This window comes from Littorina saxatilis, linkage group LG16 (assembly GCF_037325665.1).
Source record: "Littorina saxatilis isolate snail1 linkage group LG16, US_GU_Lsax_2.0, whole genome shotgun sequence".
NCBI lineage: Eukaryota > Metazoa > Mollusca > Gastropoda > Littorinimorpha > Littorinidae > Littorina > Littorina saxatilis.
In genome coordinates, this window is record NC_090260.1 from 18,095,705 (window position 1) to 18,112,937 (window position 17,233).

At 42.0% G+C, this 17,233-nt stretch overlaps 1 protein-coding gene across 2 annotated transcripts in view; it reads right to left on the minus strand.

The window, feature by feature from the left end:
• The window catches only part of LOC138950549 (cytoplasmic aconitate hydratase-like), a 39,654-nt gene extending 24,835 nt beyond the window's left edge, over window positions 1–14,819 (minus strand). The window contains exons 1-7 of one of the 2 annotated variants that reach the window (XM_070322264.1): window positions 14,710–14,819; window positions 11,097–11,192; window positions 9,998–10,166; window positions 8,311–8,448; window positions 6,566–6,721; window positions 2,494–2,563; window positions 676–859 (exon numbers count right to left, since the gene is read on the minus strand). In XM_070322264.1, the coding sequence (XP_070178365.1) occupies window positions 676–859; window positions 2,494–2,563; window positions 6,566–6,721; window positions 8,311–8,448; window positions 9,998–10,166; window positions 11,097–11,192; window positions 14,710–14,722 (826 nt within the window). In that variant the 5' untranslated portion in view covers window positions 14,723–14,819. The remainder of the gene's footprint in view (window positions 1–675; window positions 860–2,493; window positions 2,564–6,565; window positions 6,722–8,310; window positions 8,449–9,997; window positions 10,167–11,096; window positions 11,193–14,709) is intronic. The other variant, XM_070322265.1, reaches the window with a different exon arrangement.
• Between the last annotated feature and the right edge of the window lie 2,414 nt (window positions 14,820–17,233).

Here is a 17,233-nt window from a genome sequence, read left to right on the forward strand (position 1 = left end):
ACACCTGTACAAAGCAATCACCATTATACAGTGCAACCCCCGTTTTAAGACCCCCCGATTATAAGACCCTAGCTTTTAAGATTTTCTGCTCAAATCCTATATAGATGTGCCCCCATTTTAAGACTCCCGAGTCCTTTTTAAGGCCTGATTTTCTCAGATTTTTGTAGATGGTAAAAGGGAGGTTCCACTGTACAGTACTATACCTCTATTTGAAGATTTCAACAACTCTGAAAACATTTAATTTTTCATCCCTCTTCCAAGAATAGATATCTTTTTCAAATCAGGCCTAACATTTTCTGGAACTCCCTTCGTAAATTTCTTTGAGAGATCACAAGTAAAAAGCAAAAATCAAACTCAAAGATTTTCTACAAAATTGATTGTTGCATCAAACTAGAATATTTCGTTGGGTACCGCATTACTATATTATTTATAATAGTCACTTAATGGCCCTTGTGAATGCGAGGGCTGATTGTAAAAAAAAAGCAGGTTATATCATTGGAACATATCATTACCCTCGTAAATACAAATTTATTTTATCGAATCGTATCCCTTCTATCCCAACTTCCTCCTAATACTTCTGCCCCCCCCCCCCCCCCCTCTCCTCCCACCCTATCTCCTCCCCTTCCCCCCCCCCCCACCCACCACTCACCCACCCACCCCCCACCCACCACTCACCCCATCCAAGCACCCCCAGGCCGTTGATCATGGTGGTGTGGGAGTCGGTACCCACGACGCTATCAGGGTACAGGAGACCTTCCTCGTTAAAGGTAACTCTGGCCAGGTATTCCAGGTTGACCTGGTGGACGATGCCGGACCCAGGGGGGACGATCAGCATGTTCTGCAGCGACTGGGCGCCCCACTGCACAACACAAGCAACAAAAGCAAAGGCTAAAGGCAAATATGTCAGACGCAAAACACAACAGTGTTTTCTTGCAAAACAAACACAACACAGCGTGTTTCCCTTGTGACATTCCCCAAAACGCGTTTCGGAAAACACTGTTTCGCATTCAAAAACAAAGAGACTGCCAACGTTCCAAAATTCAGAATAAAAAAACAAGAAAGGTAGGTTGTTGGAACATTTGTTATTGACAAAACAATACATTCACAGATATTTCGACCCAACGACGTATAAGTTGAAAAAAAAAAAAAGTTACTACATTTTGATTCATTCGCTCGGCTTCCTGACGAGTGGACGTAAACTGATCTATCAAGATAAGTTTTGTGTGAATATTTGTTTGTCTGTTCACTTAAAAGACCGTTGGGTCAAAATATCTGTGAATGTATTGTTTTGTCAATAACAAACGTTCCAACAACCTACCTTTCTTGTTTTTTTATTACTGTTTCGCATTGTTTTTAGGGTTTCAGAGCATGCTCTAAACTCTGAAAACACGTTTTGGTTGTCAGCCAATGAACGCGGACGATCAACTCATGTGACTCTGTTTCCGGCACCACGGAGAGAGAAAAAATGGCAGACCCAGATTTTTTTCAAAAACATTGTTTTGTGTTTCCCGTCTGTCATCGCCTTTAAACGACTCACCTTCATGACTCAAGGAATTAACAATGACTGTGTTGTTTGTTTGTTTTGTTTTGCTTAACGCCCAGCCGACCACGAAGGGCCATATCAGGGCGGTGCTGCTTTGACATATAACGTGCACCACACACAAGACAGAAGTCGCAGTACAGGCTTCGTGTCTCACCCAGTCACATTATTTTGACACCGGTCCAACCAGTCCTAGCACTAACCCCATAATGCCAGACGCCAGGCGGAGCAGCCACTAGATAGCCAATTTTAAAGTCTTAGGTATGACCCGGCCGGGGTTCGAACCCACGACCTCCCGATCACGGGGCGGACGCCTAATACCACTAGGCCAACCGTGCCGGTGACTGTGTTGTGGACATTCAGAGATTTAGTCACAACGATTCAATCGTTTTTGTCCGTTGTGTCTTTCAGTTGGTCTACTTCAAAGCGCCTGGAGCCAATTGATGGGACACTAAAAAAAGTTATTTATTATCATTATTATTATAATTAAAGGCTCAAGTTCTTTTGAATGTTTTGTTTTGTCCTGAATTAACCATTCAAGTGATTTAACCTTTCTTATTTTATTTTTATTTTTTTATTCTTGATTTGGAATGTTAGTAGTCAATCTTTCAGATTTTATTTTTGGCATAGTACACTCACCCTCTCTCTTCTCACTTGCCTTATTCAAACTCCCCAACACACACACAATAAAAAATTAAATCCTGTGAAAGATCAAAAATGACCTTGAGAACCGCAAAACAACTGCCACTGCCTTACTGAAGAAAGAAAAAAAGAAGAAAGCGAGAAAGAAGGAAACAAAGTAAGAGAGAATTTAGGATGAAAGCAAGAAAGACAGACAGACAGACAGATAGAAAAAAAGAAAAGAAAGAAAAAAAAGAAAAAAGAAGAAAGAAAGAAAAGGGAGGAAAAAAAGAAAGACTGAAAGACAACCCCTGTTCAAATGGAGCACTGACCTTGAGGAATGCAAATCTCTCCTTGTTCCTCTCAAACTCCAGCTCCTGATTCTTCTCAAGGGCGTCCGCACTGCAATAAACACCGGCAATAATTACACAGAAGACCTCTGCTATAGGATGCACACATTATCACCAAGCAATTTGCACACACAGACGAATCAGCAGAGTGTACCTGTGGCGAAAGAACACCTCTGGGGGCAGTCAAAAGTCTTTCTTTCTTTATTTGGTGTTTAACGTCTTTTTCAACCACGAAGGTTATATCGCGACGGGGGAAGGGGGGAGATGGGATAGAGCCACTTGTCAATTGTTTCTTGTTCACAAAAGCACTAATCAAAAATTTGCTCCAGGGGCTTGCAGCGTGGTACAATGTATGACCTTACTGGGAGAATGCAAGTTTCCAGTACAAACATTTCTTACATACTGCTTGACTAAAATCTTTACAAAAATTGACTATATTCTATACAAGAAACACTTAACAAGGGTAAAAGGAGAAACAGAATCCGTTAGTCGCCTTTTACGACATGCTGGGGAGCATCGGGTAAATTCTTTCTCGTCCCAACCAATATGGGACTCCCCCTAACCCGCGGGGGGTGCAGTCAAAAGTGTTCCCACATTGCAGGTGTACTGTTACGACAGGCATAATTATTTCGGTAAAGATCATACACTGAAACCCTCCTTTTAAGACCTACAAAACAAATCTGAAAAAAAAACAGGTCTAAAAAAGGAGGGAGTAAATTTACTGAGGTTATGAACAAAAAGTCTGAGAAAACTGGGCCCTACAAAGGTGGGGGTCCTAAATTTAGGGGTGGGTGTCTTAAAAGGGGGTTCCACTGTATGATAAAACCCAAAAGACTGCCTGACAACATCCAGACCTAGCCTATTAAAATACTGCAGAAAAGGACTTTACTTCTGAAGCTCAGACACTCTGATTGGCTCCAACCCTGCATTGTATTTATGTACAGACTACACACAAGAAAAGCGCACCAAAGTCACTGCATGACAAAACCATATTTACCATTTCAACAAAATCAAACAAACGTCTTTTAAACAATGACACAGCCTGAATCACTGAAACAAAACAACAAGGGTGTGGTACTCCATTTCTCCTTAGGATAGACATTGTTCAGAACTAACTCTGTTGAGATTTGTATGCGCTGTGAAATAGTTGCAAGTCCAGTGCTCTACCAACTGAGCTACCGGGCCCACACATCGGATATAATTATTCCCTGTGAATTGCTATCTGCATCCTGGGGAAAGGGTGGCCGTGTGGTAAAGTGCACTTGCCTCGGAAGCGAGAGGTTGCGAGTTCGACCCTGGGTTGGGGCGTAAGCAATTTTCTTCCCCCTTTCCTAGCCCAGGTGGTGGGTTCAAGTGCTAGTCTTTCGGATGAGACGAAATTTAACCGAGGTCCCTTCGTGTACACTATCAATCAATCAATCAATGAGTCTTATATCGCGCATATTCCGTGGGTACAGTTCTAGGCGCTCTGCAGTGATGCCGTGTGAAATGAAATTTTATACGGCCAGTAGATTGCAGCCATTTCGGCGCATATTTACCTTTCACGGCCTATTATTCCAAGTCACACGGGTATAGGTAGACAATTATTAACTGTGCCTAAGCAATTTTGCCAGGAAAGACCCTTTTGTCAATCGTGGGATCTTTAACGTGCACACCCAATGTAGTGTACACGGGGGGAGGTTCGGACACCGAAGAGAGTCTGCACACAAAGTTGACTCTGTGAAATACATTTCCGCCGAACCTGGGATCGAACTCACGCTGACAGCGGCCAACTGAATACAAATCCAGCACGCTACCAACTGAGCTATATCCCCGCCCCACACTACATTGGGGTGTGCACGTTAAAGATCCCACGATTGACAAAAGGGTCTTTCCTGGCAAAAATGTATAGGCATAGATAAAAAAAATGTCCACCAAATACCCGTGAAAAGTAAATATTCTCCGTAATGGCTTGAGATTTACTGGCCAATGTGAATGCGTGATACATTGTGTAAAAAAATCCATCTCACACGGCAGAAATTAATATGTAAAGCACTTAGAGAACGTCAAGCGCTATATAAATCTCCCATATAAATAAATAAATCCTAACTTCTCACCTATACCTAGAGAAATACATTAACTCTTCAACCACAGCGCATAGAAATCCTGACAGAGTTTGTTCCCCCATTGTCTATTAACAAACAAACCCTGTACAAACACATGAGCATTAAACAAGCTAAAGCCAAAAGCATATAATCGGGCAAAATTTACCTAACGCACAAGGTCCCCATGGTAACTAATGAAGAGGGTCAAGGTCAGGTCAAGGAGCACACCAAAGGTCATACATCCAAGATCATCATGAGGGTATATAGTTTGCACATGTTATTACCCCAGACATTCTATTTTACTCAGTTCATAACAAGAAAAAAGATACAGGTATAGTAGAAAAGGATGTTAAGAAACAGTTTTTTCTCAATAGCAGCAGACAGGTGTTAAAAGTGTGTATACAAATAATGTTCAGGCATGGGAATGGCTGAGAGGCAAAACCTCTGAAATCAAGGGGATCCAAATTTTTTTTAAAGCATGATCAAAATCTACGCATTCTAGACCAAATCCAGTAGAAGTTGGTCGAAAGTCAAAATCAAAATCAACTACTTGGCTCACCGAAACGAGCTGCAGTCAATAAACTTTTCCGCATTCAGAGATGGTGTGTTCAAAGATGCTTGAGCGATTTGAGCATATAAAACGCTCTTGCGAATGATTACGTTTTGACTTTTTTCCCTCTGAAAATGTTTTAAATCCTCTAAAATTTCATTTCTAAACCTATCAAATTAGCGCATTCAAGAACCATTCCCATGCCTGTATGTTACGGTATTCTAAACAAGGTTAACCAAAAGCCTTGTGCAACTGTACAAAACACAAGCTCTACAAAAATAAAAAGGCTTGATGTGGTTTGTTTGTTTGTTTGCTTAACGCCCAGCCGACCACAAAGGGCCATATCAGGGCGGTGCTGCTTTGACATATAACGTGCGCCACACACAAGACAGAAGTCGCAGCACAGGCTTCATGTCTCACCCAGTCACATTATTCTGACACCGGACCAACCAGTCCTAGCACTAACCCCATAATGCCAGACGCCAGACGGAGCAGCCACTAGATTGCCAATTTGAAAGTCTTAGGTATGACCCGGCCGGGGTTCGAACCCACGACCTCCCGATCACGGGGCGGACGCCTTACCACTAGCCCAACCGTGAGAGGAGGGCTGTAGAGGATAAGGCGTACTCCCAACTGCATAATTGTCTTACATCACTCATCAAACACTAAAGCACGATTTCCACAAAGTGCTAATCCCAATGCTAGTTCACTGTGACAAAAGTCTGTTCCTTACAATCGTCCAGTGGTGCAACAAATCCACTCTAAGCAGTGTAAATCTATAAAAATGCTTAGCAGAGATATCTACCAATTTCATTAAACTTTTATGAATTGTTATCCACCAACAACTATTGTCTCTATATAATGCTTAGCAGAGATATCTACCAATTTCATTAAACTTTCATGAATTGATATCCACCAACAACTATCGTCACTATAAAATGCTTTCTTGCACTATCATGCTTGTTTCAGATTTATCCGAAATGCGTTGCTATTTCACAATATTCTTTTTTACTTTCCAAAATGTAAATTCCACAATTCTTTTCACCACCAACTTCACAACAAAAAACATGCCATCACATCCCTAAAATTAGCAGAAAAATTCTGGCACATTGTAGGCTAACAATGATAAGTGACAGGCATTTTCCATCAAGTGAGCTGCCTGCAAAATGTATTTACACAGACAGCAGGAGAACACACAGCACACACACAAATCATTGAGGACAACATGTATGCATCATTTACAATCTTCTCAGGAAAACACTGCTTAAAATTATTCAAACTGAAAATACAAAAACAGTAAAATACAACAGTGCAAGCATCTGGTAACAACAAAATCAACGCAATTAATAATAAATAAAAAAAGGAAAAAAAATATAAAAAAAGAACATTTAATTCGTCAAATTGCAGTTTTCGCACTGACCCGGAGGTTTTGTGCCCGTGGAAAGGGCAAACGGGGTCAAGGACAGGGAACTCTGACCGGGGACATTTGCATGTGGTTGACCTTGACCTGACCTCTGACCCAACCTTGGCGCTTGCTGCCAAACCACCACCGGGATTAGGCGAGTAGTGGTGCGCGCTGAAATAGACACAGTGGATGAAATTGTGAAAGCGCCAACCAAAACGTGGTTTAGTTGAAAAGAGGAGTCAGATGTCATGGAGACTTCTCCACAAGAGATGAAACAGGCAATCCTGCTGAAAGCAAGCTACATTGCCTCCCTCCACTCCTGGTGCTCATACAACTCACTTCAGGAATGTCGTTAGGCGTCAGACTTCGGACATAGACCGATTTAGAGGCTCAAATGTCCGATTCACATTGCCGCATGGCGGTCAGATGTCCTATCATTTTGAACTGAGCGCTGGCATTGTCCGATAAGAACTCAATTCCTTCGGACAGCGCAATATTCGTTAATGTTCCTTTCAAGATACACATTTTCAAAAAGCGACCAAGCACTCTCGCGTACAGGTGCACTGAAGTTGTGCAATGCGGATCTTGCGTTTGGGTGACACCCGTCTGCAGCACATTAAAGTTACTCCAACTGACTTAGTCTTGCGTGTGCTTTTGCTTTCAGTTCGAGACATTTTGACGAAGCGCACTGAGTTATGCCACCAACAAATAACTAAAGCCTGCCAAAGTTCAACAAAAGCTGAACATGTTTGGCTATTCAACGGCATCCTGTGGTACATTAGGGTCAAAAACAGGGGGTAACACGGCGAGCGTCATTCTTGAAAATGAAACAATTCTGACGTCCTATTGAAATTTCTGAAAGCGGTCAAATGTCCTATTGATGCTGAAGAGCTAGGACATTTGTCCTATAGGTATGAATATGTAGCAACATCCCTGCACTTACGTCGTACGTCAAATGAATCTGATCGATACAAATTATCTGCTAAACATTCAAGAAAATAAAAATGTCATTTTGAATGATGACAGTGCAACCCTGGAATTGGACCAGGATCAAGCAGAATGTCTGGTGGTCCAAGCCAAAAAGTGTCTGGATTGTCACAGATCTAGCATCAACCCTGGAATTGGACCAGGATCAAGCAGAATGTCTGGTGGTCCAAGCCAAAAAGTGTCTGGATTGTCACAGATCTAGCATCAACCCTGGAATTGGACCAGGATCAAGCAGAATGTCTGGTGGTCCAAGCCAAAAAGTGTCTGGATTGTCACAGATCTAGCATCAAACATGAGAAAAACAGACATAATGTGGTGTTGATGCAGACGGAGGGGGGGGGGGGGGGAGAGAGAGAGAGAGAGAGAGAGAGAGAGAGAGAGAGAGAGAGAGACTGAAGACAATGGTTTATTTCCTTACGGGCCTTTGGCCCCTGGAAAAGGGGGTAATATACACTGAGTGACAACTTTTCGTAAAGTTTGCAGCTTGGAAAAACATAAAATGAAAGAGAGAGCGAGAGAGAGAGCGAGAGAGAGAGAGGGAGAGAAAGAGAGAGAGAGAGAAAGAGAGCGAGAGAGAGAGAGAGAGAGAGAGAGAAGAAGAAGAAGAAGAGAGAGAGAGAGAGAGAGAGAGAGAGAGAGAGAGAGAGAGAGAGAGAGACAGAATTTGCCTGTGTGGGTATTTGTGTGCAAAGAGAGAGAGAGCGAGAGCATAGGGATGATGGAATGGGAGGGGAGATGGTGACGTCGAAGGGGGGATGGATACCAGCACCTACCTCCTGGAAACATCCACCTGCACGGAGTGGTCGATCACCAGGTCGGCCGGGCAGATGGGGTTAATCTTGTGGGGGTCACCACCCAGTCGCTTGACCGCTTCTCGCATGGCTGCAAAGTCCACCACTACGGGCACCCCTCTGTGAACACATTTAAAATTTAAACCTTTACTGCATGCATGGCTGCTAGGTTAATCACCAAAGGCACCCCACTGTAGTGTAGACACATTTAACATGTGAATCCTCACTGGATTCATGGCTGCTAGGTTAACCACAACAGGCACCCCACTGTGAACACATTTAACACATAAACCTTTACTGAATTCATGGCTGCTAGGTTAACCACAACAGGCACCCCACTGTGAACACATTTAACACATAAACCTTTACTGAATTCATGGCTGCTAGGTTAACCACAACAGGCACCCCACTGTGAACACATTTAACACATAAACCTTTACTGAATTCATGGCTGCTAGGTTAATCACCACGGGCACTCCACTGCATGTCAACACATCTAACAAGTACAGGGTGACCCCCAAAAAAGAGTACCTAAACAAAACGTCATAAACGTCATAAATTGAACAAAAATAAAGCAATCCTCATGGAGAATTTCATTGTTTTAAAAACAGTGTAAATAGGTAAATGTTGAATTGTATCTTTGATTCTGGGCTTTGGTGTAAAGTAACTAACAGATAAATGATTTTGCTTATATTGAGACAGGAGAAACTTTTTTCAAGTGTTGCTTTAGTACAGATCAACTCTACATCCAGCCATCAAGCCATTGGATAGTGAAACAGTTGCCTAAAGCTGAACCTAAGAAAATGACAGCACCTTGAAATTATGTTATGGTGTAAATGTAACATACAGTCATTTGTGCTTTATCTGCAAATATTTGATAAACCGAACACTTGACTGGAAAATAAAATGCTGCAATTGAAGGACAGGAATACCGAGATGTTTATTCATGTAAATTTAAGGAGGTTTAAAAAAGTCTAAAAATTGTAACACTTTTTGGACTCCTTGACAGATTCTTGGCCATATATATATAAGGCCTAAAAAAAAAATAGGTGTGGTTACGGTAACCCGACCTACCCTATTTTTAGGGGCCGACCCTATAACTTTTTATTACATTTGTCAAACAAACAAAACAACAACAAAAAACGAGTGCAGAAAACGCAATGAAAGCGTTTGGTTAACGCCCAGCCGACCACGAAGGGCCATATCAGGGCGGTGCTGCTTTGACATTTAACGTGCGCAACACACAAGACAGAAGTCGCAGCACAGGGTTCATGTCTCACCCAGTCACATTATTCTGACACCGGACCAACCAGTCCTAGCACTAACCCCATAATTACATTTCATTTTCATTTCATTTTCATTACTTTATTGTCCCATCGCTGGGAAATTCGGGTCGCTTCCTCCCAGTGGAAAGCTAGCAGCAACGGAGTCGCGCTACCCAGGTGTCTGCGTGTTTAGGTGTATTCAGCCACCTGCCAGACGCCAGGCGGAGCAGCCACTAGAATGCCAATTTTAAAGTCTTAGGTATGACCCGGCCGGGGTTCGAACCCACGACCTCCCGATCACGGGGCGGACGCCTTACCACTAGGCCAACCGTGCCGGTTGATTTTCTCAGATGTTTGGAGGTCTTAAATGGGGGCCCCACTGTGGACACAGAGTGGACACTCACGTGAAGTCCTGCAGGATGACACGTGCAGGCTTGAAGGGGATCTCCACGCTGGCGTCCATGGCGGGCGACCAGTTGAGAATGTTCTGCACGTCCTTCTCCAGCACGTGAAAGTTGTTGCAGTTCCGCACTGCCGACTCCAGCAGCACGCGCACCGAGAACGGCAGCTTTTCTGTTGTGCGGTGACATTGAAAAGTGTCAAGAAATTGTAACTAACATATTAACATAATTGTGACATATTCAAATTTGTGCAAAGAACAGCAGCTCTTCTATCGTGCGGTCGTATTGAAAAGTGTTAAGAAATTGTAACTTAAACAATTTTAAATTTGGACATTTCAAATTTGTGCAGAGAACGGCAGCTTTTCTGTCGCGCCACGACAATGAAATGTGTTAAGCAATTGTAACCAACACCCTGTTGATGTTTCAATTGTGTGCAGAGAAATTGATGCAGAACATGTCACGCAGTAACAATGAACAGTTTAAAGCAATTGTAACTAACGATGTTTCAATTGTGTCAGAAATTGAAGTAAACGGGATGTTCATTTGTCAAGAACGTAAAACTAAAAAGTTAACACTATAGTTACAGTTACACGCTGAAATAACAAGCTTGACTGACTCCAGCAGCACACACACAGATGACAATGAAAAGTGTCAACAAATTGTAACTAACACCCTGTTGACATTTCAATTGTGTGTAGAGAAATTAATGGCAGCTAACATCTAAAAGGGGGCCAGAAAAAAGTGTTAAGAAATTGTATCACTCCGTTGATGTTTGAACTGTGTAAACGAGATGCTAATTTTTATTAAAAAAAAATAAAAAGCTTAGACGTCTAAATGACCAGTCGACATTAATGAACCGCACGAAAAACATGAAATGAATGCAGAGCTTGTTGAAAATTACAAACAAACAAAAAACACCCAAGCCCAACAGCACTCACTATTTACTGTGATTATTATAGCTTTTCTCCTTTGATCAGAGATCACAAGTTTACTTGAAGAATTCTGTTTTTAACGGGTGCAAGATTTATACGCAGAGTTCTTTTCGTGAAGGTGTTTATAACTGCAGTGGCAATCAGAGGGTGCAATAATCAAGACGACTCACTCAGTTTGCCGGCGTCCAGCTTTGAGAGGTCGTAGAAGCGACATTCCTCCGCCCCTATCTTCACAGTCTGCAGGGTGGATTTGAAGGGGTTGTTCTCTGCAACACGCGCACACATATTACACATTAAATAAATATTTTCTGAAACAAACACACATGCATAAACACAGTGGAAACCCTCTTTGTAAGACCGCCACAAATCTCACAAATTTTCTTTCTTTCTTTATTTGGTGTTTAACGTCGTTTTCAACCACGAAGGGTTATATCGCGACGGGGAAAGGGGGAAGACGGGATAGAGCCACTTGTCAATTGTTTCTTGTTCACAAAAGCACAAATCAAAAATTTGCTCCAGGGGCTTGCAACGTAGTACAATATATTACCTTACTGGGAGAATGCAAGTTTCCAGTACAAAGGACTTAACATTTCTTACATACTGCTTGACTAAAATCTGTACAAAAATTGACTATATTCTATACAAGAAACACTTAACAAGGGTAAAAGGAGAAACAGAATCCGTTAGTCGCCTCTTACGACATGGTGGACGAGCATCGGGTAAATTCTTCCCCCTAACCCGCGGGGGGATCTCAGAAAATCACGCCTGACAAAGGATGGGGTAAATTTACAGAGGCCATGAAAAGACAGTCTAACGTAATTAGGTCTTGAAAGGGGAGACTGGTCCTGAATAGGAGGGGGGGGGGGGGGGGGGGGGGGGAGGGGGTCTTAGTAACTTCTTAGTAAAAGGGGGTTCCAACTTCCACTGTACATATGTTCTAAAACAGACGAAAATACAAACAAACAAAAAATTCTCTGAAACAAACAAACAAATAAATATTCTGTAAAATCCCGGCAATCAAACCATCACGAATTATAATCCAGGCATGGGAATTGAATATTGTAAAAAAAAAGGCTGAACATTTATAACTGAAGACGCGAAGCGTCAAGTCGACGGCGCAAAGCGCCTAGCCTTACTAGGGGGGTCCGGGGGCATGCTCCCCCGGAAAAAATTTTCTCCAAAGAACCCAGATGGTGCAATCTGGTATCATCTGAGCTCCAAGTTTGCCATTAAATTCTGTTTTTAAAATCAGAGTTTTTAGTACAAAAATGTACCAATTTTTGCTTTTTTGAAGAAAAAAAAATATACATGTATTATATGGTTTAAATTTGTTAAAAAAATTGATCTGTTGAGACAAACAGGAAAATGTAACTTGTAACACAATCTGTGCAATCTGGTTTATTTTCAAACATAAAAGTTCAAGTAACTGAGGCGGGCGGTAGCAGTGCGTGAACAAAGTACGGAAAGTTTTCGCGGGCTTTTGCGCAAAGGCAAAAGTAACCGGTGCTTTTTTTGTGTGCCTCCCCCCTTTATTTTTTCGGCGGACACTTTTGCATTTTCGGCGGAACAAAAACAAATTCGGCGGATGTACCGCCGTTCGGCGGACAATTCCCATGCCTTATAATCATTTATAGCCCAAAACCAGTTGAGTAGCCAGTGCGCATAACTCACTGAGCTATAGACCATATACCCAGGTTTTTACCTGTAATGCAACTATGCAAAACAGGGGTGTACTTACCCCCCAAATCTCAACTGGCCTCAGCTCCAACCAGCCCGGATTTCTTACAACCATCTTGGCGGCTGTTACCAACTTTCATCATGTGACAAACACACACACACATTTTTTTATTTTTCATTTTTGACTAACTCTTTCCTCATGTTTTAGTCTGAGTGAAAGCGTCAAAAAATGTGCATATTGTTGCTCAGACGTGTGTACAAAAGTGAAAGTTTGAAGCTCAGACAGCAGCGATTGGGAGGAGAGAGGTAATCTTGCGTAAGCTATCGCGACGCAAGAAACATGGCGTCCAAAGATGGCATCTTGTAGCAGACATAAAACCAGGGATCACACAAATTTACTAATATTTTACCGATTGAGATTCGCCAATACCAATAAGAAAATGGGTGCTCGGTCAGACGTACTGATTGTTAATTGGTTTGACCGGGGTATTAATAAAGAGTGGAAAATAAAATCTTTTATAAAGAATCCATGGTCTATATATAGAGAGAGAGAGAGAGAGAGAGAGAGAGATAGAGATAGAGAGAGAGAGAGAGAGTTGCATGGCTTGTTATGACAGGTGTCATGTTGATACAAATATGTTGCCATTGTCTCATGGAAAACAAATGGATGAGGCTTGGTGTCACAAGGTCGTGTTAACGAATGTACCCTTGCAGCTGCCAATTTCACAAATTACAGGTTTTGATTGTGAAAACGCTACATTTAAAAAAACAAATTTATTTACGAGGATTTATATCGCGCAGGTATCTCACCACGCAAGGCGACTCAAGGCGCATGTTACCTATTAATGCCATGTGAGATGGAATTTTTTACACAATATATCACGCATTCACATCGGCCAGTAGATCGACTGCCTTTAGGCGCTGCATCCACCTTTCACGGCCTATTATTCCAGGTCACACGGGTATTTTGGTGGACATTTTTGGTGGACAAACATTCAACTTCAAGCAGAGACAATGCATTGAAAATTCATCAATTTTCACGTTTGTGTGATATGCACCAGGTCTATACTGTGAACATGATGGTATCCTTGAACTTTAGCGTTGTAAATTCATACCTCATAATCCAATGGCATTTTTGAGATTATTTTTCATAGAAGTCCCTGTTTATCAAGCCAAAGAATACTTAACTTGAAATTATTTGACGGATTGAGCTCCAAACTTAAGCAGAATAATTAAGTTGGTCATTCGATCGACCAAAATGACGGAGAAATGCATGCATAATATCGACCGAGTCGGAGGGAGCTGCCTCCCCTCCCTCGTAATTATATTACTCTATATGACGAGGAAATGCAACAGAGTCGGACGGAGTTGCCTCCCCTCTTTCAAAATGGTAGCTTTGCCCATGTTTTCCGCCTTAGGTCTAAAATGCATGTAAACGAATTGCATCCGTAAAGTACAATCTGTGACTTCAATTTCATGGTATCTAAAATTACTTGTCAACTTAGCTTATATAAATTAAAGGCAGGTTCTGCAAAATTGGAGGCTTAATAAGTAAATTGCCTCTGAAAAGTGATCTATGAATTTACAACGCTAAAGTTCAACATTACCTACATGATGACAGTGTCATTGTGTCACTTATAAAATTGACACTGTCACTGCATGTGTCTGCTTTATCAGCTGTCACAAGTGTCAGACTAGATTCCTTTCTCACTCACACTGTAACCCCTGCCATATCATTATCAGCACAGGAACTGCCATATTTACAGTAGTAAAACCTCATTCCAGGTCTTCAGGAACACAAATAAGTAACTTAAAGCTGACGTATAAATCTCAGCTAAATCTCTTTTTCGCAGAATCATGGACAATGATTGTGCAACCTAGGGGACATTACTCAACCACTATCACTTTCAGAGAAAATGTAGGCCGAGTGTCAAGCAAGAACAAATGTATCACATTGATCGGTAGCGACTTATTACACGTCCTGTTAATAGGTCACGATCATCTATCTGCATCTAAGTATTTCGAAAACCATCACAATTTCGACATTCAGCAAAGAACGATGAACAAAATCAACACAAATTAACTGTAACTCGACAGCCAACCTACCCGTGGACGCCATTTTGATCAAGACAGATCACGTGGAAAGCCCCCAAACCAATCAGCGCATATGTTGTGTTGCTCCAGAATCGTCGTCTGCTGTCGTCGAAGTGGCGTAAACGGCCGAAGATGACTGAAAACGGAAAGATAACTGATAAAGAGCAGTAACCCTGTCTGCGGTCCGCATTCTGTCCCATTTTCTATCCATTCGTGTGAGAGGCTAAAGTCTACTCGGTGGAAGGTCAAATGACCTTACGCATAGATTAGAACAGACGACTGACTTTGAAAGCTCAAACAACAAAGCGACCGAAGAAAAGGCTCAGTAAAAGCTTAGTACAGCCTGTCTTATGAAGCGTGCTGTTGAAGTCGTTTCCTCATACAAATGTCAGCCAAAGGACAAAACATGTTGAACTGAACGCCGAAAATGCATGTGAAAAAACCCCACAAAAAGTACTTTTCTTTGTGTTAAAAGCGAAGGAACGTTGGATGTGTGGGCGCGCGCGCGCGTGTGTTTGACTGACGGTTCGGGGTGGGGTCAGTGTGTGTTTGTCACGGGGGGGGGGGGGGGGGGGGGGGGGGTCCGGGGTCCCAGCTGGTGGGGGCCGCTTTGCTGGACAAGGTAGGCACAAGGAAAGAATGACAAAATCAGTGACGAATCAGTATGTGGTCGTAGGTCCGAGCCATGCAGCAGCAGCCAAATCAGTTCGTCCGCACGAAAATCATGAGTGACTATGGGGAATATGCCGGGTAGTGGTGGGGATGCGGGGTTGAAAAGCGTAGAGCTTTCACAGTGGGGTCCCAATCTTTTTATATTTAGTCAAGTTTTGACTAAATATTTTAACATCGAGGGGGAATCGAAACGAGGGTCGTGGTGTATGTGCGTGTGTCTGTCTGTCTGTCTGTCTGTCTGTGTGTGTATGTGTGTCTGTGTGTGTGTAGAGCGATTCAGACTAAACTACTGGACCGATCTTTATGAAATTTGACATGAGAGTTCCTGGGTGTGAAATCCCCATACGGTTTTTTTTCCATTTTTTCAATAAATGTCTTTGATGACGTCATATCCGGCTTTTTGTGAAAGTTGAGGCGGCACTGTCACGCTCTCATTTTTCAACCAAATTGGTTGAAATTTTGGTCAAGTAATCTTCGACGAAGGCCGGGGTTTGGTATTGCATTTCAGCTTGGTGGCTTAAAAACTAATGAGTGAGTTTGGTCATTAAAAATCTGAAAATTGTAAAAAAAAATAAAAAATTTATAAAACGATCCAAATTTACGTACATCTTATTCTTTATCATTTTCTGATTCCAAAAATATATAAATATGTTATATTTTGATTAAAAACAAGCTCTGAAAATTAAATATATAAAAATTATTATCAAAATTAAATTGTCCAAATCAATTTAAAAACACCTTCATCTTATTCCTTGTTGGTTCCTGATTCCAAAAACATATAGATATGATATGTTTGGATTAAAAACACGCTCAGAAAGTTAAAACGAGGTACAGAAAAGCGTGCTATCCTTCTCAGCGGCGCAACCCGCTCTCACTGCCTTTGCCGTGCGCGGTGGACTGACGATGCTACGAGTATACGGTCTTGCTGCGTTGCGTTGCGTTCAGTTTCATTCTGTGAGTTCGACAGCTACTTGACTAAATGTTTGTCAGAGAGATACTTGTTTTTTCTGTCTCTGTCTCTATCTCTCTCTCTCTTTCTGTCTCTGTCTGTTTCTCTGTCTCTCTCCTTGGCCCCCTCTTCCTTCCGTGTGTGTCAGAGAGATACAAAGAGATGGACTGACATGCGCGTTCGTCTGTGACGTCAAACGTAGCTTATCAACATTGATTTGGTCTTTGCAGATCTCTGGTCTTTGAGAGTAAATGCTTACAATCGTTGTCCTCGGAAACACGAATCCAAAACCCCGATGGTTCCACACATCAAACGATCAACCTGGTTGGCTTTTGCTTTGACAACCCACGTTTCACCTGAAAGCTCAAACCCCTTCACCACCTCGATTTATTGCATGGGGAACATGAGATTTATTTCCCAGCTGGATATGAATGAAAACTCGTGAAAAAGATGAAAATGTTCAATGTATGCAGTGTCATCGTATTGGCGAGTGATTGGTTAGAGCTACATGAAGCTGTTTGCAGAGATTTGAGGTGAAGCCTGTCATTAAAAAAAAATATGAAGACTTTTCAGTCTATATAACATGGAGTGCTTTGAAAGACTGATCAACCCATAGACGCCCTGCACGCCATAACCCAGCTGCAAATACTCACTTTAAAAAAGTAAATCCTCAGTGAAACATTATTACTTACATGCTAAACCGCATGAGAAACATATTTTACCCTATTCGACTTTTCATGCCGAGACAGTGACAAATTCACAATCACTTTCAGCTAAGGAAACCTTGAACGAAAACCGATTTCCTCCCTTCATTAGGGAGATTTAAAAAACGAAACGTCGGGACGTTTCGTTTTGAAGTTGTGGTAAACGTCATCATTTCGGGGGTCTCTCGCTGGAAAGGTGAAGGTCAACTGA